The sequence below is a fragment of the Antechinus flavipes genome, chromosome X (genome assembly GCF_016432865.1).
Source record: "Antechinus flavipes isolate AdamAnt ecotype Samford, QLD, Australia chromosome X, AdamAnt_v2, whole genome shotgun sequence".
In the NCBI taxonomy this organism is placed as follows: domain Eukaryota; kingdom Metazoa; phylum Chordata; class Mammalia; order Dasyuromorphia; family Dasyuridae; genus Antechinus; species Antechinus flavipes.
The window spans coordinates 53643847-53666514 of NC_067404.1; the positions used below are offsets into that span (position 1 = coordinate 53643847).

The following is a 22668-nucleotide window of genomic DNA, read 5'->3' on the forward strand; positions in this document are numbered from 1 at the left end:
CTCTGAAACTAATTTTCTTTATCATTTACAGTACAAAGTATTCCATCACATTCATATACCACAGCTTGTTCAGTTATCCCCTAAGTGATGGATACCCTCCTATTTTCCAGTTTTTTACCACAACAAAAAGAGCTAAAGGAAATATATAAATAAATATAAAATACACAAATTTATAAATATATATTTATGTATATATACATATATAAAAATCAAATATTTAAATACATATAAAATATTTACATTTATATACACCCCCCTCATTTTTTAGAGGAACAACTGATGCCTAGAGAATTTTAAGAGTCAGTCATTTGGTCCTAGATCTAAAACTGGAAGCAACCTCAGAAGTCATCTAGCTTAACCATTTCATTTTCCAGATGAGGAAACTGAAGCCCAGGGAAGTAAGCGACTTGTCCAAAGTCACACAGGTAGTCAACATCTGAGGTGGGATTGGAACCCAAGTTCTGTGCCATTAGCTCTGTACCCCCACTACCTTCGTTATTCTCCCTTATTGGGTGGCACTGAATATATGTGTAATATTAAAAAGAGCCACAGCTTTTTCCAAGCATTACCGGTAATCCAAGATTACCAGGTCAGCCTCTTAGGCTTTGACAAAAAGCTCAAAGCAGCTCAATCCCCACACTGTGTTAGGTATTAGACAAAGTACAAGGCACAGTGCCCAACTTCAAGGAATTTCTTAGCCCATTTTGGAGCAGGAACCTCCACTCCTGAAACAATTCAGTCATTATAAACAAGTAGATGATTTGTTCCATGAGTTAAGGAGTTGGATGAGAGTCTCTTGGGGAAGGCACATAGGTTGTGCCAAAGGTTGAACTTTGTGATTGGTGAAAGTATTTAAATCAGCAAGATCAGAGATTTATTGACATTAGATCATAGAATTTAAAGTTAAATTCAGTGGTTTAATGGAAAAGGAACTAAATTTTGTGTTAAAAGACTCGGACTGTTTGACAATATGCATCTTCTCCAGATCTTAGTTTCCTCCTCTGTAAAATGAGATACTAGATGTTTTTTAATGGGCCCTCCCAACTCTATAGCTTCTGATACTATGAGTGGTACAGACTAGAAATGTTTGCAGATGAGGGAGAACACTGAAGGCTCCATTAGTCTAGGAAAACTCAATAGGAAAAAGAATTTGAGAGAGTGGAAAGCTTGGGCAAAATTGTGAATAATTTCCTTTCTTACTTCTTGTTAAACCATGCTTTTTGCTCTTGGTAAGCCCAAGTCCTATTCTTTCAGCAGTATCTTTTGGTAAAATTCCTTTTTTTAATTCTTAAGTTTCATATATTTAGAAGGACCTTATTTACTCTTAAATGGTCCATTTTTTGTACTTTTTAAACAAGTCTAGTACAGAATGTGTGTTTATGTTAAATCAAAAGTATTTTTACCATGTAATTGAAATACTCTAACACTTAATTGTGGTTCTTAATATTTCCATAGTTTGACTTTAATTTCGTGTAAATTCAGAACAGTAAGTTTCAAAAGCATTTTTTTTTTTTGCTGAGGCAATTGGGGTTAAGTGACTTGCCCAGCATCACCCAGCTAGGAAGTGTCTAGTGTCTGAGGCCATATTTGAACTCAGATCCTCGACTTCAGGGCTGTTGCTCTATCCACTGCACCTACTAGCTGCCCCTCAAAAGCATTTTTAATATAAGTGGCATAACCTTGTGTTTTGTTGTTTAGATTTAGCTCACCAAGACTGTCCAGTAATAAACAGACCATGTCATATGGTATAATTCCTAAAGCCTTATTCTTCATTCCAAATAACCCCGTTTAAGATATTACTTGACATTGGCTTAGGGTTTTTTTCTTCCATAAAAAAAGGTTTTTGCATTGTAATAGGGGATTCTATGAGCAAAAATGTTTGAAAAGAACCGGGCTTACATACAAAGATACATTGCTAATATTGCAATAAATCCTTTAGGTACTGAGTGCCTCATTGGAGTGTATATATAAAATTATGGAGTTGTATTCATATTCTTTTGTGTAGTATGTTGTACTAAAATTTCAAAAATTGCATCATTTTTAAACATTTTTTCTTTGATCTTGGTAACAGTTTTGCTACAAAACAATGCTTTTTAAATTTAAATATTTGATTAGTGATAATGCAATATGCAAGTGATAAATTATGGATAAATTTTCAGAATTAGACAGCTGTAAACTTTTCTGTTAGGCTTTTCTCAAAAGTTCTATGAACAAACTGCCATTTTTGTCTGAAAAGGAAAGAATTTGTTTTGATTTCAGTTGCTAGGCTACTTTTTCATGGTAAAAGAAAAGCTATTTAGTTATTGTTGTAATCTTCATTCATAAATTTAAGATTACAAGATTTTAAGATCATTTTTTGTATTATGGAAAAATGGATGATTTGAGATTTAAGAGTTTAAGAGTCTTAAGAGTTTGATTCGCACCCTTTTCCTAAAATAAAAATTGCCTTTTACAACGGTTAGGTCCTAGGCATTGTACTTCTAATTTTAACTTGGATTAATCATCCTGAATCAAAATATGAATGTGCACCAGGCTGCTATTGAAGTACATCAATATTATAAATTATCTTATATATAATATTTTTACAAGTTTCTAAGAAAATAAAAGCCCTATTATTCCTATTGCAAAGCACACAGGAATTGAGAAAGTATAATAATTTAAAAAGAACTAGGCTAACAAATGAATCTGATAGTATTTTATGTACTTAGATGACAGAGGATTTGGGGAGCGTGAGGCGTTGTTATGTAAAGTAATTTATCAAAAAGGCACCTCAAGGAATATTTTCCAGACAGTGTTAGAACAATAAGTGGTGTATATAGAGCAGACAATTAATAAATGCTTATTGATCCAACAGTTCAGGATGCCAGATATCTGTACTTTCTTATCCTGTGGGATTCTTGTCCATGGCATTCGGGGACTGCTTCATTAACTCAGTATAGGCTTTCTGTCACAGAGTAGTCAACAAGTAGACAAAATGGTATTTTTATGTAATATTTTTTCACTTGTGAAAATTCCAGTTATGTGATTACTTAAACAAGGAACTTTCAGGGATTGTTGAGAATGTTTCTGACTATTTCACAAAAGATGATTTCTTAGGTCAGTCCATCAGCAAACATTTAAGTGTTTTCATGCAAGGCATTGTAATTAACTTGTAATTTTTGGATTGTAGGATATTTGACTAGAAAATATAGTCACTGGAATTTTTAGGAGTCTAGATCTAGTACTGGAAATGTCCTCTGAGGCTAGCTAGTGAAAGCTTTTCATTTTATAGAAGAGGAAACTGAAGCCCTAGTAAGGACTAGTGCAAAGTCACATGGTCCAAGGATTTAGAGCAGGAAGAGATTTCAGAGGACATCCAATCCTCTGCTTCTTAAAACTGTGAGTACCAACCGCATACAGAGTCTCCTAACTGAATATGGGGGTCACAAAATTAGGATTTAATATTAGAAAATATTTGATTTGTATACTTATTTTATATGCCTATATATCTGGGTGAGTTGGACCTCTGGACTCTGGTCCATCATAGGGTCATGGAAAAATTTTTCCGGCAAAAGGGATCCTCAGTAGAAAAAGTTTAAACCCTGCTCTAAGCCAACCCCTCTCACTTTATGGATGAATCCACACTTTTCTAAAACGGCATCTTCCTAAAGTGGGTAAGATCATAGGACCATAGTTTCAGAGCTTGACAAGCTCTGTCAATTCGCTTAGGAATTCAAATAGTCCAACCCTCACATTTTACAGAGGAGGAAATGAGACCTAGGGAGGTTAAGTGACGATCAAGGTCATGCACATGGTTGAAATCATCCATTTTGAGTTGAGAGGACCTAGGAAGGTCACCTAAGCTATTTTCCCTTCCCTCCATTTAAAAAAATGCCTTCATTTTGTGTATTTTCAAATGGCTTTCCTAGGGTGAATTATAAACTGAATGAGAGTTAGTGAGAACCGGGAGGGATTTAAGAATTTATCTTCTAGGTTTCTAGCCTGGTTATAATTCCAGGGGTTTAGGTAGTGTCAACAAACTATTCAATTCAACAAACATTTATTTACTCATGATATCAGTCTTAGATTATTTCTTGGGTAGATTAGTTGCCCTGTATCTGCAGTGTGGTGTTCTGTTGGATGCTGAGTGAGTGACTTTGGAGGGAATCCATACAGAGGCATTCTTATCTTTCATTATTTCAGTGAAACTGTGATTAGTTTGTTTGTGGCTCCAGTGCTTAATACATGTATTTTTCCTTTCTTTATTGACAAGAGTACAAGTCCCAAACCTATCTTTTCTGTGTGTCCCTCCTTATGTGACTGCTATAAGATTAAATCATTGAATTCCCATTCAGAGGACTCATTCTCAGATCTGGGAGATGTATCCTACAGATATATCCATCCGTATTCCTTGCACAGCCTCTTACTAACCCTTGTTCAAAAAAAAACAAGGCAATGTTCTGTGAAAAACATTAAAGTTGGGTTTTGTGCAGGACAGGATGCTCGGTGGTGTTACTTTTAAGTTTAAGAACTTGGGAGGAAAAACATTCTCTTTCCTAAGCTAACTCCCTTTATCTGTTTCCTTCCTTCCTTTGCCCTGTCTTCCTTTCCACCGTTCTGAGCTCTACTTAAGCGCCCATTCATAACTATTGCATTTCGATGCATCAGTGAGCGACTTGCTTTAACCTCTCTCGCTCTCGCAAAGTTTGTAGACTTCTGGTCCTGCTTCCAAACTAGGTCCACTTCTATTCCCCGCCCTCTAATGCCTCGATGCCGCCGTTGTCTCCGCCCCTCCCCGTTGCGTAGACGTAGCTCGGCCCACAGGGTTTGGACTGAGCCAATTCGGAGGCGTCTCCCGGCCCGGTTGTCCCGCCTCCACGTTAAGTCCGCGCCCTATTTCTCCTCCTCCTATCCCACTCCGCCCCCTTCTCGCACGCTCACCCTGCGGACCTCCGGGGTTCCGAGGATCGGGCGCTATGAAAAGTGTTTGCCCTGTCGCTGCCGGTAAGGGGTTACGGCGCCAGCCTCCCCGCGGGGAGACCCAGAGAAGTCTGAACGGTGGGAGGTGTGGAGGGCTACGGGGAGTGAGTCAGAGGTTCGGCGGCCGGCGCTGCCTCTCCTCAGCTCCGCTCCCCTCCCCCCTCCCCTACTCCCCCTCCCGCCAGCTAGGGCGGGAGTGGCTGCTCCCCCCCTCCCGGCAGGCCACGGGGCCGGAAGTGCCGCCATTTTTGACTTTCGTACTATTGACAATAACAAGCCCCAGTTTTCTCTCTTGAGCTTCCCCCCCTCCTTCTCCCTCTCGCTCTCCCTCCCCCCCTCCCGGAGCCCAGCGTCTCCCCTCCCGGAGAGAGAAAAGGAGGTGGAGCGGGCGCTCGCCAAGCCTCCCCCCGCCGCTCCTGGAGCCAGGCGGGGAGGGGGAGAGGGAGAGAGAGAAAAGCAGGAGGGGGGACCAGCAGAGAGTTCTGGTCCTCCCTCCTCTCTCCCCTTCCCTCCTCCCTCCACTCTTCACCCCCTCCCTCCCTCACACTGACTGGTTCGTTCTCCCCCTCTCCCCTCCCTCTCCTGCATCCTTGCTTCTCCCTCCCCCCCCCCCACCCCGGTCCTGGATGGGTTGCTTTTCCACCTTTTCTTTCTCGCCCACCCGAAGGGCTTCATGTTTCCCAGCCTATTGACCCCAGCATTTTCATGTTTCCAACAGGTTTCTCATCCCCCAACCCCCCAGCTGCTGCTGCTGCTCCTCCTTCCCAGGAGGTCAGATCTGCCACTGATGGTCATAACAGCACTAGCCCTACTTCGGCCACCACCTCCTCCTGTTCCAAGAAAAGAAAGTTAAACACCAGTGGCAGCAACGAGAAAGAAGACTTTGATCCCATCCCCTCTTCCTGCTCCTCCTCTCCCCCGCCCCCTCCCAAGAACTCCTCTACATCCTCTTCTGCCTCTTCTACCGCCTCCTGCCCAGGGATTTCAATTGCTACCCCCAACCATCACCACCTCCAGAAGAAACTGCGTTTTGAAGACTCCTTGGATTTTTTAGGACTTGATGTGAAGATGGCCGAGGAATCGGCGTCTTCGTCTTCACCTGGTCTTGGTGTATCTCAGCAGCAACTTAAAAACAAAAGCTTATTAATCTCCTCTGTGGCTGCAGGGCACCATGCAAATGGGCTAACCAAAGCCCCCAGTTCCATTTCTAGCTTCACCAACAGCAAACCAGGATCAGCAAAGAAATTGGTGATCAAGAACTTTAAAGGTAACATCAGCAAAAATCTGTAGTATTTGGGAATTTATATATTGGGATTAAAAACCAACAGAGTTAGTTTAACACTTTGTGAGCAGGTATAGTTTGCCCTTGGGGGCAGACTCACAAAGTTCTCTCTTTTTAGGTGGGTGGGTGAGATATTGTTTATATTGTCTTATGTCTCCTTGTGCTGAAAGATACGCTGTGCATTTTTCAAAAATAGTTAATCTTTTTCCTTCACAATTACTGCTAATTTTTTTTTACACTTAATCCCGAAGTGGTTTACTGCTGTGTATTCTGTTTTACGGTATCTTCAGTTGTTAACCTCTTTTTTTTTTTTTTTAAACAATCGAAGAAAACAAACTTAAAAAAAAAAAAAAAAAAAAGGTTGCTCTGTTATAGTACAGAGTTGGTAACTGTTTTGTTTCCGAAATGGAAATACAATCGTGGCAGTTTTCTTTCTCTTCCGTAGTGGACAGGTTGCACGCTTTTGCTCTTTAAAAAATTGTTTAGTTTCTTGAGCACGAAGGACATGTGTTATAGAGAATCCACAGTTTAGTGCTCCCAGGAGATCAGATATTTTGAACTTAGCATTAAATCCTTTTATAAATTGATACAAATCTGTGTGTAATGATGTAGTCTCGGATTTACAAGATTAGCTTAGTTCTGAGCTAAAGACTCAATTTTCTTGAAGATAATTACGTTTGTTCGGGAGAAAGAAGGACTGTGTGTTTTACGTATTGTATTCTTGAATTTGAAGGAATAGATAGAGAACGGAGATTTTCCAATTTTTAATTCCATCCCAAATATCTTTTCTAAGCTTGAAATTTTTGATGTTGCAAGTGTTAAGTGTCTTAAGAAATGGAGTTTCTATAGTTTCTTTCCGTCCGTCCCTAATATTAAGATGCTTTTTTTTATTAAGCCCATTTCCTCCTTTTCTTTGTCATGTATCAGTGGTTTTTGCTAAACATATATGAATCTCCGTCAACTGCCCTCTGCTAATGGTGCTTATTTTCAAGGGTGAACACTCGAGATGTTTTGTACCTCTTCATCATTTTATAGCGAGCCAACCATATACAACTCAATTAGTCACCCCTCTTAAGGCAATCCTCTTAGTCATTTTGGTTGCTTTTTCCCAGACTATCTCTAACATGAGCACAGCTTCATAGTATTGGAGTGCTCTGAACCAGATATGCAGCCTTATTATCTTCCCTCCTTATAGAACTGCAGAGTGCATCACATTATATACTTCACATAGAAGGTACATAAAAAAATACTGCTGAGTATTTCTGTTTGAATAGATCCAGTATCTTGTCCCAATCACTTTTGCTCCTAGAAATGCAGGTAGCAAACTGAGGTTTTCACACCTAAATGAACTGCAATTATTTATAATGTGTGATTGTGGCTGTAGATTAGGCTCCAATGTTCCAACCCTTAAATAATCTGCTTATTTTTTTATGTAAGGAATTTATTAAATGAGAACATCTCCCAACATGTCATACAGTGTTAAAACTGGAAGTAACCTTCCAGTTCACCTCGTCCAACCCCCTTATCCTGGCACATCGCTTGTACTTTCCATAGCTATATGGCAATACCAAATGCTGTGGTTGATCACTGGTTCTCAGCATCTGCTTATTTTTGAAACTTTGCCTTTCCAAACCATATTTTGAGAGACTATAACCTTTTTCTTACCTTTTTCTGTAGACTTGATTTTAGATGCATACAATTCTTTCTATATGCAGCAGTAGTGACTGTTTCACAAGTCAAAACACAAGTCAGGTCATGATATCCATTTTCCCATCTGTAAAATGTGGTTTATGGTACTGATCCATACCTGTTTGTAGAGTACTCTAAGACTTCTGCACTGGAAGTGCAAATGTATTGTTCAAAAAATGGAATCATTTGGATAAATTTCCTCACTTGCAAGTGTGTTTAAACGAAGAAACATTTTTAATATTATAACTTAATGGGTTCTTTAAAATTTTTCTATATAACATAACACGCTTTTACAGAAATAGCATGAACACCTAACCTTTTCATTTCTCTTGTTATCCGTTAATCCATCTATAAAATGAGGGCATTACCTGATCTATCTGAGAGGAACCTCTTCTGACTTATCAAAAGACTCATTCTGGAAGTTAAATTTAGTGGGAAAATTCCTAAATTTCTTGTGCTAATTATTATTAGGGAGATTAGACTTTCCTCATGTTCATATAATTAATATAGGAATTCACTATTTCATGGCAAGATAGGTCTCTTAGTCTCAAACCTATATTTGTATTTTCTTTCATTTCTTTCTCATCCCCCAAACTTGTCATTTTTGCCTTTGGTAATTTGGTAAGGAGAATGACCTGGAGAGTTGGGGGGGGGGGGGGGAGGGAGAGAAGAATAGAAGGATAGGTTTGAGTACATTTGCTTGAAAAAAAAAGTCTGAGGTATGCACAGAATGGTCTGGGAGTCTTATGATCTTTTGGTGTTTGCACATTTGTTTAAGAAATAGGTTGTTTTTGTTGTGGCTTTTTTCAAAAAAGGTGTACATGAAGACTTGTTTCGAAAAAAAATTTTTTTCTTTGAAAATATAGCTTGAATTGGGTTTAAGGTCCTTCCTTACAATTGATAAATGTCCATATAGAAACTCTTGTTGATGTTAAGGCTGTGTGTGATGGAACGAAATTAGCATTCTCATTCTGATTTTGGAGCTGGCTCATCCATACCTTGAATCTCACTTTAAGGATTATTGGAACTCTATAGGAGGAAAAGATTTGCTGGGTGTCTGGAAATCGGGGAGAAACAGAAGAGAGTTGGTTCTAATACTTCTGTACTATATGCAAGGTTTGTAGAAAAACCGAAAAGGTCTTGATTTGAGGTGGTTTTTAAAAGTTTTTTGCTTGCTTATATATATTAAGCTTAAAGAGAATGGTTACTTTAATGTTTAAGTAGGTATAACAGTATAGTTGGTGTTTACTTGGCATGATTAACTGGCCCCTAAACATAACATTTTTGCCCAGTTGGTTTACTAAATCTCTGTTATATTTGAGAACCACTGGATGAATAGTTAATTTGACTGCAAAACCTTTTTTAAAATGTAAGCTGTTTGATGTGCTTTTTGAAAACTTGTGACACTGTCTCCTACAAAATAATTCTGATATCAATTTTTGATTATCTTCTAGAAAAACCTAAACTGCCAGAGAACTATACGGATGAAACATGGCAGAAACTGAAAGAAGCGGTAGAAGCCATTCAAAATAGTACTTCAATTAAATACAATCTAGAAGAACTCTATCAGGTATGTCTGAGTTTGAATCTATAAATTACATTACCTCAAATAGAGTTGTCATGCCTATGATTTTATTTCTCTGAAGTAGTTTTAAAGTCGATTTTGGCTGATCTTCTAATGCTATTGCCTTTGCTTCTTGCTTTTATTGTATTTATCAAGTATGAGATTCTCTCCCACTCCAAATACATCTGCCCGCCTTTGTGCACAGGTGTCCACGTTTCCCTTATCACAGGGTCATGGTTGCTAAATTCCTTATATAATAAGATTTGTTGTAACCTTGGCAGATAGACCATGAAACAGGTCTCGTGTGGACCCATTTCAAGGAAGCACTTTTGAGAAGGACTTTGCTATCCCCTAGTTTCACTGAAGCTTGTGCAGAAGAGTGAGTTCTAGTGTCTTCAGAAATGGACATTTGCTAGTGGCTATGTCTGAGGGTTTAGAAAGACTGGAAAAAACATGATCTGTTTTGTTAGTTCCTTTTTCTATCTGCTGATGCTGGCAGAGCCTATAATAGGGTCTTAGAAACTATTCTCTGCTTTACCCCTAGAATGGGGAGCCTGTCTTTCTTAGATTGTGGCCCACCAGCTTGGTCTGTTCTTCTTTCCTGCCCTTTTGCTTCAAGTCTGTCTTACTGAATTGCAGTATCTTTGAAAGGATTTTTTAAATAAAATTTTTTCTCTTGTATTATGAATTTGATGAACATGAACAAACATGACCATTTCTCTATACACAGAAGCCCTGAACAGAAGATTGCATATGAAACTGTGACTCTCCACTACAATGCTCTGGCTTGTCTCTTTGAAGACTCAGCTTGTTAGTTCCAATACTGCTCTGCTTGTCTGTCAATTGTAGTACTTTGAGAAATTAATTCAAAATAACCACTTTTAGGGCATGAATTGATTTGGTGTTCTTAGCTGACTAAAGACTTAAGCTGGAAAGAAGCAGCTTTTGTGATGAAAAACTTTTGAACAATTAGAGCTATCTAAAAGTGGATTGGGCTGCCTCCTCATTAGAAATCTTTTAGCCCCGCTGGATAACTACTTGTCTATTATTTTGTAGATTTCATTCTTCTGATACCAGCCAGCCTCGGAGGTCCCTTCTACCTCTTGAGATTGTGTGATTCTGCCAGAGTATTTTACTGTGCAATAATTGGTAGTGTCACTCTTGTACCAAATTGCTTTAGTGACTTGATATATGACTATTATAATTGGAGGAGAAAAATCCTCAAACTTAATATTAGTAGAATCCCATGAGGAAATTTTTTTGGTGGTTCTTTTTAAGAAAAAAAATCAACATTTGTAGTAATCTATGTATTTTAATACCTGGACATTTCATTCTAAAGTGACAAAATAGATTTTTGTGTTTGTGCACACAGCCTGTAACTTTTCAGAATTGCTAATTTACATGATAGATTTAGTTAGATTTATTGTGTTATCGTGATCTACATGTTTTCCTCAACGCATATATAGTTAGAGACTTGCATTAGAGTGTTTAAAGCATGTTCACTTTGGGGGAAGAAAAGATTGTTTCATTTACTCTTAAATCTATAATTTTTTCCATTTATATTCTTGAATTTTTTAAGCTCATTGGCTTCATTTGTTTCAGTATTTTTATATGAATACTATTGTATATGGGATCCAGCCTAAAAATAGGCTTTCAAAAATTATGCTTTTTATAATGGATACGGATTGTTTTAATGAATCTAATTTACTTGGTCTCAAATATTTTTCTTAGCTTTTGAATTGAAATGATTTTAGTATACACACATTTGAAGAGGTGCACTTGTTGATTATAATTGCTTTGCTGCTTCAGGCCTAAATTTAAATCTTAATTTTTTTAATTGTTTTCACAGAAAGATTATTTTGAGTTATTCAAGTGTTGAAAAGAGGAGGAACAAAGCTGGGGTACCATGTTTCACACCAGCTGGCTTTTAGGTCCCTGTTTTGTACTGGAGGCAAATTTGTTGTGTTTTTGTTTGTTTGTTTGATGAGCCTTTGGCATGGAATGTTTGCATGCTTTGCCCACTTAAGCTTTCAGTTTCTAGAAAAGAATATATACATTAAAGTTTTGTTTCTCTTACATAGGAATACATAGCAAATTAGCCACAGATTTTGAGAATTTGGGCTTATGTAAACACAGTTCCATTTCTTTTGTGTTCCAAGACGATTATGTGTGGAACTTTAGTCAAAGCACTGTAATTTTGGGTGGGCAATTCTAACTTTTGAAACTTGAAAACCATTAGCCATAGACATTGCTTGGCTCTAGTTTTTGTTTTATTGAATACAAATTGTAGGAGGGTTGTTTCACTTCGCTGTTAAATTTTTTAAGGGCCTTCTTCTCTTTCTTTTAAACATAATAGCAACTGATTCCATGGGTAAAGTTTTCCCCGCTTGGCTTTAGAATAGCTGCTTGGTAAATGGATGGCAATTGAACAAATGTTTGTTAAGCACCTGTATGCTAGGTTCTTCGTGAGATACGCATTCCAAATATGCTTCAGTAGAGACACCATTAATTAGTCTGAGAGCATTTCTGTTCCTTAACTTCACAAAAGAGTGTGAGCTGTGTTTGTATGTCTATGATTTTAAATTGCCTTAGTGAAGATTTAATTTCTTATGTGTCACAATCTGTTCTAGGTTTAATAAAGAGATGACTGACTTCTACTTTTTCTGGTTTTGTACCAGTCACATAAAAAAATTAATGTGAGGAGTTGTTGATGGTGATAATATTTAGCTTCCTTTTTGGCTTGTTAGCTGGAAATAAACTAGAGAATATTAGTCTTGTTTTATGTCTGGGAGTTTTTCTCATCTCTGAAGGAAGAAAAGTTTGGGCAGTCCAGGCGGTACATAATCTGGAGGAAAGCAGTTAGATCTACTGACTGTCTTTTTGAGGTGGTAACAGAAGCAGTCATCTTGTTGGGGCATTTTTAACCTTTTTTTTTTTTTAACCATTGGGCCATTTGGGTTGTGATGTATTTCTGGTGTAAATAGGACAAGGGGGTGCTAGCCTGTGCAGAATAATCTTTCCCTGTGTGCGGGAGGACTGACCTTGCCTAGGAATTGTCTCTTGGACTCAGTTAAGTTTGCTTAACTCTTGAATACAGGTGGCTAGGGACAAACTTGAGGTTGTAATTATAGGGAATTGTGTTTTTAAAAAATTTTTTTAACTTAAAGAAACTTAGCAGTATTAAACATTGCTTGATTCTTCCTAGATTGTAATCGGTATAATTCTTGGAAAAATTATCTACAACTTGGTACTCTTTTGTTTTTAATGCTTTCTGTATGTTATGTTTTTAACTGTTAACTGTTTTTAAACTGTAAAGAGTGTGTAAAAATTAGCTAGTTGATGAGAAAGTTCTGGTTGGCAGTGTGGAATTATTTTTAAATATATAAATAAAGTCCACCAAAAAAGTATTGCAGAAAGCAGGTATTGAGTCAGAGAGAAATAACACTAAGGGTCAGTACTGTTGGAGAGGAAACAATAAAATTATGTCTCTACTCTATTTCCTAGGTCTTCAGGTTGAGAAATTCCAGGTTTCCACATATTGCATTACCTTAATTTTAATCCTCTTCATTTTCATTTCTCTTCTCAACAAATTCCACTCCTTACCCGCTTTTTCTCCTGCTCCCACACAATAGACAATATATTTTGGGAGCACTGGATTTGAATTTTAGCTGTAAAGCCAAGGCATGACCTATAGTTCTTCCTACACTCCATTTGCTGTATGCTTATGTTTGCACTGGTGAGTGAGTTTTTCAGGCAAGTATTTGGGATGGGCATACTTTAGGGAGGAAAGGCAGAGAGTGGGATGAGTAAATTGAATAAATTTTCTTGTCATTGGCCTATATGAAGGAAACTCATATATTACATATAATCTTTTATTTCAAAAATTTGCAATTTGAAAAAACTATATTCAGCTTAAGAATAATTATCAAATGGTGAAAATTGATGATGGGGGCTGTAATTGAGAATGCGATTGGTAGCATGAAGTAATGAATCGGATGCCACACGAACTTGAGTCAGGGACACCTGAGTTCAGATTCTTTCTGAAACCTTAACTGCATGGGAGACCACAGATAAGTCACTTTCTCTCTCTCAAATGGGAATAATAAGAACAATCTTACAAGCTTGTTGGAAGGTTTAATCAAATGAGATAATATACATGCAGTTTAGTGAGAATCTTAAAGCACTATAGAAATAGTATTAATTTTATGTAAGGAAAGAGCTTTGTGAATTGTAAAATACTATATAAATGCTAGCCATTACCATCTATACAAATTTAAAAATAGTTGTTATACTAAATTCCATGGGATCTTTAAGTTCTTTTGTTTTAGAGGAATTTGAATAGAATAGAGAATACATTGCTAAAATCCCAAAGCGGATCTCAGCCCCAGCTTCTATTTTTTTCTTTCACTTTTTTTTTAATGAACCTGACAAATGTCAGCCAGTGTGAACATTTCTTTATATGAAGAGCAGAAAAAGAGGAATCCGTATGAAACTGAATCGACTGTACTGCATACAGCTTGGGTTTTAAAAAGACTGGTGGTTCCAACATTGCCCTGTTTGTATCCCTTTTTGAACTGTCTTTTGCTCTTTTCTATATTAAAAAAAAATGATTCCTTAATGGTCATCTCTTTTTGAGTATCACTATCAATAGCAGTGGTACCTCTCTCCTTCCCTCCTTGTTGCAATACATTGAATCATCTTGAATGAAAAAGTTTTACACAGATGGGTTTGCTATCCTGATATATTTTCTGGTTACAAAGCACTTTACTTATGTTGTATTATTTAGCTACATGATGACCCTTTGCTAACTTAACTATCTCCATTTTACTGGTAGAGTCACCTCTTGTTGTAATAAGTTGCTTTTCTACTTTAATAACTGTGGAGCTATGGATACATCACTTGACCCTTTCTGAGCTTTAGGCCTCCGTTAGCACTTGGGAGGGAATTTCTAATAAAATCTGCCCGCCTTGATCACAGGGGAACCCGAAGTTGCCCCATTTTTATCCTGGAGCCAATTTCTTTTTGGACATTACCATTCCCATTTCTATCACCACCACTGTGCTTAAAAAAAAAAAAATCATTGAGGTCTTTTGTTTTATTTGTTGTTTCTTTGTTCTTATCTCTTGGGTTTTAAAAAATTCCCATGTAACTATGAAAAACAACAAAATCACTTAATAAAACAAGCCACTTCTGATGGTTGGGGGAGGGTTATTCGAGTCTTGAGTAACTGCTACCTTGATGGCTGAACAGAAAGAACAGTTAACAAGCATTGATTTTTGAATATACTTTCAACTTTCTTTTATTTTAAATGCACTCTTATTTTCTTCAGCGTAGCTGATAGAGTATAACTAAAATATACAAAGTTATATTGTATTACCACATTCATACTTCCACAGATCTGTAAAGATGGAAGGGAGATGTTTTCTAATCTCTCTTCTTTATAAGCCCTCCTTTCCCTCCTTTTAAAATTCCTTCTCTCTCTTCTTTGGGTCTGAGCTTGGTCATTACTTCACAGCATTTGATTTCAATTAAATCCGATTCTTTTTTAAAAAAAAAAAATTAGTTTTCTTTCAGTTATCAAGCTTTTTTCCCCTCTTCCATCTCCCTCTACCCAGAACAAAAGGACAAACAAGATCTTTTTACAGATAGTCGAGCAAAATATTCTCTCATTTGCCATGTCCGTCTTGGGTCCATTACCTCTCTGCTCGGAAATGGATGGCAGTCTTAATCATCAGTCCTCTGGGATTCTTGATCATTGCCTTCAATAGCTTTCTTAAGTCTTTCAAAGTTATTTGTCTTTATAATATTGTTATCATTATAGAATTGTTATACTGGTTTTGCTCATTTCATTCTGCATCAGTTCGTACTTCCTAGGTTTCTCCAAAATTGTCCCTTTTATTATTTCTTATGGCAATGAATAGACTCTTCCATTACATTCATATAACGTGATTTGTTTAGCCGTTCCTCAATTGGCTTATTTTATTCATTTTTATTTAGCTTTATTTCATTTTTCAATGGCACCAGCTATATCTTTTCACAAATTCCTCAAATTTAAATAAGGTTTCAAGGGACTTTATAAAGTTCTTCCCTTTTAGTTCATTAAAACTTCCCCTCAAGATTAAAATTGATACCATGAATGTCTGAGTAGTAGTTCAAAATGTAAATTACCTGCATTATCAAGTGCCTTTCTTGTGCACAGCATTACAATATCGGGGACATGAAAATTTCCTTAGCTCTGCGATGAAATGACACTAAATCTTTGATAATAGAAGGCTGAGATCTTAAGCATGCTGGGAATATCAGATGGTAAAATGAGGTAGAGACTGATTTGACCCATTTCTTTGCTGTCCGAAGATATAAAACCTGGACCTTTCAAAAGCACTGTGACTAACAGGGTCAGGGTCCAGAGACTTAAGCTATTTGCTAAGATTATTCATTGTACAAAATTTGCTGTATCTAAGCCTTCAGCTTTCTGATATGAGAATCTCTATAGTTATAGTATTTATTGTAATGGGATTTTACCATCTCAAGTATCCTGTTTGCATTGAAAGGACAGCTAAGATTGGAGTTCTTTCATCAAATCGCAATTATCCTTCAACTTTACTTATTCTTCTGAGTCTGCTTAATGACCCCTTCATAGAAAAACTCCCAACTCCCAAATCATTCACAGCAGCCGTAGAACCAGACATACTGAGAGATCCAGGGCCTGGGAGAAAGACGGAGGTGAAGCATGAATTTCATCATCAGTAGGCATTCATTGAATACATACTTAGAACAGGGTACTGGACTGGGGAGGTGGGGATCCTGAGGTCCAAAGACAAAAGAGCCCAAGACAAAAGGGCCTGGGCCTACGAGGGGATTAGAATCAGGTTGGAGAGGCAGGACATTATCTCTCTCCTTTTTTTTTTCCCCTCTATCTGTGATCACACATCTTACCAAATGAATGGTAGAGATAAGTGCTATAGGAATAGAAGGAGCGATGATTGCCAGCTGGGGCAAGTCTGGGAGTGCTTTGTGAAGACTCTGGAAAGCTTGAATGCAAGGGCAGGACGGCTTACACCAGAAGTGATGAGTGGGGAGGGCAGTCCAGCCCAGCACCTTTTTAAATGAATGAGAGAATTGCCAGGGGTTGGCTGCTTTGGGCTCAGTTGAGAAACTCTTTAGGGGAAACCTATTTATTCACTTTATTTTCCAGGAAGATGAGAAATAAGGTTTCAATTTAGATGATAGGTGAGGTGGTTGGCTGAAAAACTTTTCTCAGCCTGGTGTCATCTCCCAGACCCTGAAGATTAATATCCTTTCACTTTATCCAGTGGATTTGATTGCCCTTTGGAGTTCAGCAGATCTTTTGTGATCTCCTCTGGCAGAGAGTCTTTGTGTAACAATGTGGGGGTAGTGAAATTAGGATTTATTATCAGTAAATGTTTGATTTGTATATCTATTTTATATACTTTACATACCTGGGGTGTGTAAAAGTTTCTCGGGCAAAAAAGGTTTGCAAATGGAAAAAAAATTAAGCAAATCAGTCCTGTGTTGTACCTAGGACTCTTCTAGGAGTCCTAGAGAAGATGAATAAGATAAGGTCCTTGATTTTTAAGGAGCTTAGAATCTAGAAGGAGAGATTAGCCATGCACCTAAATAAAATAGAAAATAGGGCAACTTCCCTGTCAGAGTTCACATTTTCATTTCTGGCTGAGGGGATTGAGGGAGGTACAGGAAAAGCTAAATTCTGGAATAGAGAAATCAGCAGCTGGGCAGCCAAGCCAAGCGTTAGCTGAAATGTAGAATGGGTAGAAAGAAGTGCTAGAAGATAAGGCAGTTCTGTAAGCCAGACGCCAATTCTCCAATGCATACTTTCTGGGATAGGCAAGGGGGAGTCAGTGACGGATTTGGGGCAGGGAAACATTGTGATGATTGGAACTCTGCTGCAGTATGGCCCTGAGATGGAGCAGGGCTTCTTAACCTTTTTCCATTCACAGCCCCTTTTTGCCCCAGAAATTTTTACATGACTCCAGGTATATAAAATAGGCACACAAATCAAGCATTTACCAATTATTATAATTTTGCAACCCCTACATTCAGTTACAAGACCCCCAGTTTAAGAAACTGGTAGCTAGTTCATCGGACCTGTTTATGAAGAGAGGGCAGGACTATGAGATCCTTAGGAGGTCGGAATGACAAAACTTGCGGGTTCAATTTGAGAGTGTGAGTAGGAGAAACCAAGGATGGTCCCATTTTGACTCTGGGCTGACACAATATCATTGACAGAAAAGGGGGATTGAGGAGCATCAGGTTTGAGAGGAAAGAGTTTTGTTCAGGTCTTGCTATTTGAGGTGTCCGCAGACCTTTCTTTGATTTGGAAGCATTCACCTAGAGTATAGGAAAGAGATAAGGGTAAAAGATGTGGCTTCACGAGTGGAGAGAAAAAGGGACCTTTGCGAAAGAGAAAAGAAAGAGATTTCCTTTTCTATTGATTGTGACCTATAAAAGAATATTCTTTACATTTGTCACTACATCTGAATTCTTATCAAATTTCTTCAGAATCCTTTTTGCTCTCTGTGACAGCTATTTTACATTTGAAACACAGTTGGTATAAACATAACCACTAACCTCTGCTGCGCAGCCTGGAGGTTGTCCCTTTTGTCATCCAGTCCAGGAATTAAGAAGAGAACAATTTAGCTTCTATAGGACATGAAATTTCAATCATTTGTCTTAGGATTATCAGATGTACTGTTTTGCAAATTTATATTTGGTTAAATATTCTTAAACGAAGCCTTATGTGGGAGAAATTCCTCATAATTATATATTGTACCTCTTGTTACAAAAGTCCTGGTGACATCTCTGCTTTTTCCAGTTGAGAAAAAAAATTTTTAAATTATAGGAAGCAAACTTTTAGCCCACTGTGGATATTAATCTTTTGATTGAGGTAACAACAGTACCCAGAGAGTTATGCCTACACGTGTTGAAGAAAAAGGAATTGGGATTTGTAACAAATCAGTGTGTAAGTTGATAGCTTTTGTATGTCACAGTTGCTGAGAATTGAATCTCCTCAGGGCAGTGTCTTAATCTTATCTACAGATGTGTTCATTTTAGTAGAATACTTGATTGAATCTAGTGACTTTTATCTTGTTGTCTAACTATTCTCAAGTATGCTAGCTAGCTTTTAAAATAAATATCATAAAAGGGTATTTTGATGTAAATCATGGGTATCTTTTCTTCCATTCTTTAAGATGATAATTGTGTTTGGTCTTTTTTTTTTTTTAAATCCAATTAAGGAATACTTATTTTCTCCACATCACTCACCAACTTAAAGAAAAACAGAACCCCTATAATAAATATACACGGTCAGGCAAAGGCTATCCCTATGTTAGCCATGACCAAAAATGTTTCTTTTTCTGCATATTAGTCCATCGTTTCTCTTTCAGAAGATGGGAACATTTTTCATCATCTTAAGCGTTTCAAAGAAGAGCCTTTGGTCAAACAAAGGATAGAGAAGCTCACCGAAGAGAAAATGGACAATTTTGATTACGTGATGTTTAAAGTTTTTTCGCAAACAAATCTGATATAGTGAAAATTAGAAGTTAAAGAGTTAACCAGGAAAAACCTTTGCAGGAAGTTGGAGTCTTATTTAAATCTAAGATATGTGAAGTACTGATTCAGATTTATAAGAATAAGAGCCATCTCCAAGTTGATCAATGGCCAAAGGGCATGAGCAAACAATGAAAAATCCAGGCTATCTACAGCCCTCCCTATCTACAGGGAAAAAAAAATCCTCCAATTCACTAATAATGAGAGATGCATATCGGTTTAATTTTGCAGGCTGTCGAAAACCTCTGTTCTTATAAGATATCTGCAAACTTATACAAACAGCTGAGACAGATTTGTGAAGAGCACATCAGATCCCAGATTCACCAGTTCCGAGAATATCCTTTTGAAAGCACAAACAATATTTAGCACATTCTCTTTTATTTGCCTTTCCATTCTCTCTCCACATTTTCAGCTCAGTTCCATTTGCTTTTCTGGAAAGAGATGTAGCAGGTTTGGGATTTTGGAACTGTATGTTTATAACCTAATTTTATAGTATATGAAGTTAGTACCAATAAAGTGTACTTTCAGCCTTGGCCTCTTCCCCTAAGAAACTTCCAACAGGGATGAGGCAGGGAGAATGAATCTTAAATTAGATACTGGAAATGTGGGTCTTAGTGAATGAAAGTTCTGAAGGGGGCTTCAACTCTCCCTTTAGGGCAACCTTTCCAGAAAACATTAACATTGTCAAGAAATTGCACCATATTTGGGAATTGTATTTTGTACTTCATTGTATGGGACTTTCTCCATGTTTATTTTCAAAACTGCATTCATGTATTATTTGGCATTATTTTGTTAATATTTTCTTAACATCCCTGCATGGATTCTTTGGACAGTGTTCTGTTTCTAAAGAAGATAGATAAATGCTGGCAAAATCACTGCAGACAAATGGTAAGCTCCAAGAAGTCTTTATAGTTAAGCCAAAAATACTGGAGTAGAAACATAATTGAATGAGTCCAGGAAAAGAAAAAATGAAAATTAGATGTTTTTCAAGATAATTTTAATATCCTAGTAGGTACTTTTAAAATATTTGTTTTGGTTCTTAAATAGATGTTTTTGATGTTTTAAAATCTTAGAGATATTTGTTCATTTTAGATTAATTTGTATTTTAATTCAAAACTTCCCATAAAGTTTTACTTTAATACCCTATCTCATGGCATGGAGGTGATCCTGACTTGTTGAAGGCCGTGCCGGGAGGGTAAATTCTGGAAGGGCTGGGAATATGGGCCCGTTGACTGAGTGGATTTCTGTTGGTCAAGACTTAACTGGCTATGCCTAGAAAGGCTCATCATCAGGTTGACCACAGAGTGTTGACTGAGCCACAGCAACCCTCAGTCTTTTGACATTGTCAATGGAAGAAGTACCCATACCAGTGAAATTAAGAGATTCTTAAAGACTTGGGTTTTTAATGTCTTTTATGCAGTTGTTGTTTTTAAAGCTTAGTATTCTGTCCCTTCATAGAATTGGCAGATGTTCTCTATATAAAATCCTGTCTGTGTTTCATTTGTGAGGCCCACCTGTGGTTTCTGGGTTTAAGCCTGGTCAGAGCCCAACCTTTCTGTTATCCATTTGGATCTCAGTAGAGCTGGTATTCTGTTAATCAGTCTGGCAGCTCGTGGCAGCCTAGTACATTGGAGCCCCTGCTATGCCCCTGACTGTGTAACCAAGGGCAAGCCACTTGCCTCTCTGGCACTTATATCCCTGTGCTGTAAAAGAAGAGGATTTGATTAGATGATCTCTGATGTGTTTCTAATCTATCACAGACACACACAACCTGCTTCCATTGAGCAGTATTGCATGTAACTTGATGTTGTTTCTGAATAAGGAAATAATAGGATTATTCTATAAAATTTTCCTTTCTGAAAAGAGAGGAGTGTTGATTTCACAAGTGTGTGCATGTGCACTGTATATACTTCCTGCTTGCTTTTCATTCCTTGTAGGTCTTTTTATGAGCAAATGCTACTTTAGTCTTTAAAAAAAAAATACAAAAAATTAGTATGATTTCTTTTTTTCCTGGCAGATCATGATCAGGAGCATTTTTTTGTTCCTGGATAGAACCTATGTTCTTCAGAATTCAATGCTGCCTTCAATTTGGTAAGAATGCCCTCAAATAGATAAATAGGCTTATCTGGCACAACTCTTAAGTATTGATTTTTGATAATCTACACTGATGATCTAGTCCCAGGCCATTTCTTTTTGCCTTTGAACGGTGGTTAGCAATGTAATTTTCCTAAAATTATGGCTCGTGCATACTAAAATCCTTTTAAATTCCTTTAATACATATCATTAGACAAAGTTAAGATAGAACTATATGTTAGAGCAAGCTAACTTGTGGTGGAAGTATGTGCTTTGGAATATCCAGAGGAGATGATGTCATCTTGATTATTTAGTGTAGAAATTATCTGTACATGGAGAAAGCATTGCAAATTTAATACCAAAAATAGTTGTTTAAAAAACCACTGTACTCTTATTTGGACCAGTTTTTATTGATGACTTATTTTTATTTATTAATAGTTTGCTTTGAAACTATGCCAGAGATAGCACCATAAGAAAACTTAGGCCTAGAGAAAACCTGAAGTTTAGGTTTGTTTCTGGTTAATAATAAAAGACATAAATGTATTCTAGTAGAATATTAAAAAAAAAAAAAACTCTTAATTCTATTTCATTCTGCCCATGCACAAACTTTGTAAAATAGCTGATTCAAAACTAAGAATTATAATTATAATTTGTGGGAAAAGTTAAAATTTTCAAAAGCTGCTGATTATTTAGGACATTGTTTGGTTGACTTTCAGGGACATGGGTCTAGAATTGTTTAGGACCCATATAATTAGTGATCAGAAAGTCCAGAACAAGACTATTGAAGGCATTCTCCTTTTGATTGAGAGAGAAAGAAGTGGTGAAGCAATTGATAGAAGTTTGCTTCGAAGCCTCTTGAGTATGCTTTCAGATCTACAGGTGAGTGTTTTTTTTTTTTTTTACTTCCTCCACTAAAGTCCTTTAGTGTACAGTTGACTGTAGGTTCTCAAAAGCTAAGTTAGCAAAGTGTAATTTCTGGTAGACCTTATAAAGCTGGAAAGGTTGTATCCATATACAGGCCTAGTGATTAGATATCTGTTTCATGGGCCAATCTAGCTAATTAAATTTGGATGAAATTTTCATCCCTCACAACTCCCCATATATTCTTCTTGCTCAGAGATGTGCTCTGATCTGCCTTTGTAGTGGGGAAGAACTTTCACTAGCAAAATGAATCACAGACCCTGGAAGTAGAGAATGTCTCCACTAATCAAGTAGATTATTTCTAGTTTGGTATTTTATAAGCCAAATTTGTGGTTTGCATATGGCAGTTTCTCCATAAATTTATTAAGTGAATGAATGAATGAGTTGACTTGTTTTCTCCTTTATTTCTTAGATCTATCAAGATTCTTTTGAACAGAAATTTTTGGAAGAAACCAACCGTCTGTATTCTGCAGAGGGTCAGCGTTTAATGCAAGAAAGAGAGGTACTTGAAAAGTATGGTTGATCATCAGACCCTTGCCTCTTAGAATTGACTAGCACCTAGGGGTGCCCTTTGTAGTTCTTTGAATTTTTC

General features: G+C 37.2%; 1 protein-coding gene across 2 annotated transcripts in view; it reads left to right on the forward strand.

Annotated features, from left to right (window-relative positions):
* The window catches only part of CUL4B (cullin 4B), a 56235-nt gene that overhangs the window by 7837 nt on the left and 25730 nt on the right, over positions 1–22668 (forward strand). Inside the window, exons 1-8 of one of the 2 annotated variants that reach the window (XM_051968992.1) lie at positions 4881–4983; positions 5678–6226; positions 9385–9500; positions 19314–19417; positions 19901–19970; positions 21100–21173; positions 21872–22034; positions 22489–22578. In XM_051968992.1, the coding sequence (XP_051824952.1) occupies positions 4956–4983; positions 5678–6226; positions 9385–9500; positions 19314–19417; positions 19901–19970; positions 21100–21173; positions 21872–22034; positions 22489–22578 (1194 nt within the window). In that variant the 5' untranslated portion in view covers positions 4881–4955. Of the gene's footprint in view, positions 1–4880; positions 4984–5677; positions 6227–9384; positions 9501–19313; positions 19418–19900; positions 19971–21099; positions 21174–21871; positions 22035–22488; positions 22579–22668 lie in introns of those variants that run through there. The other variant, XM_051968991.1, reaches the window with a different exon arrangement.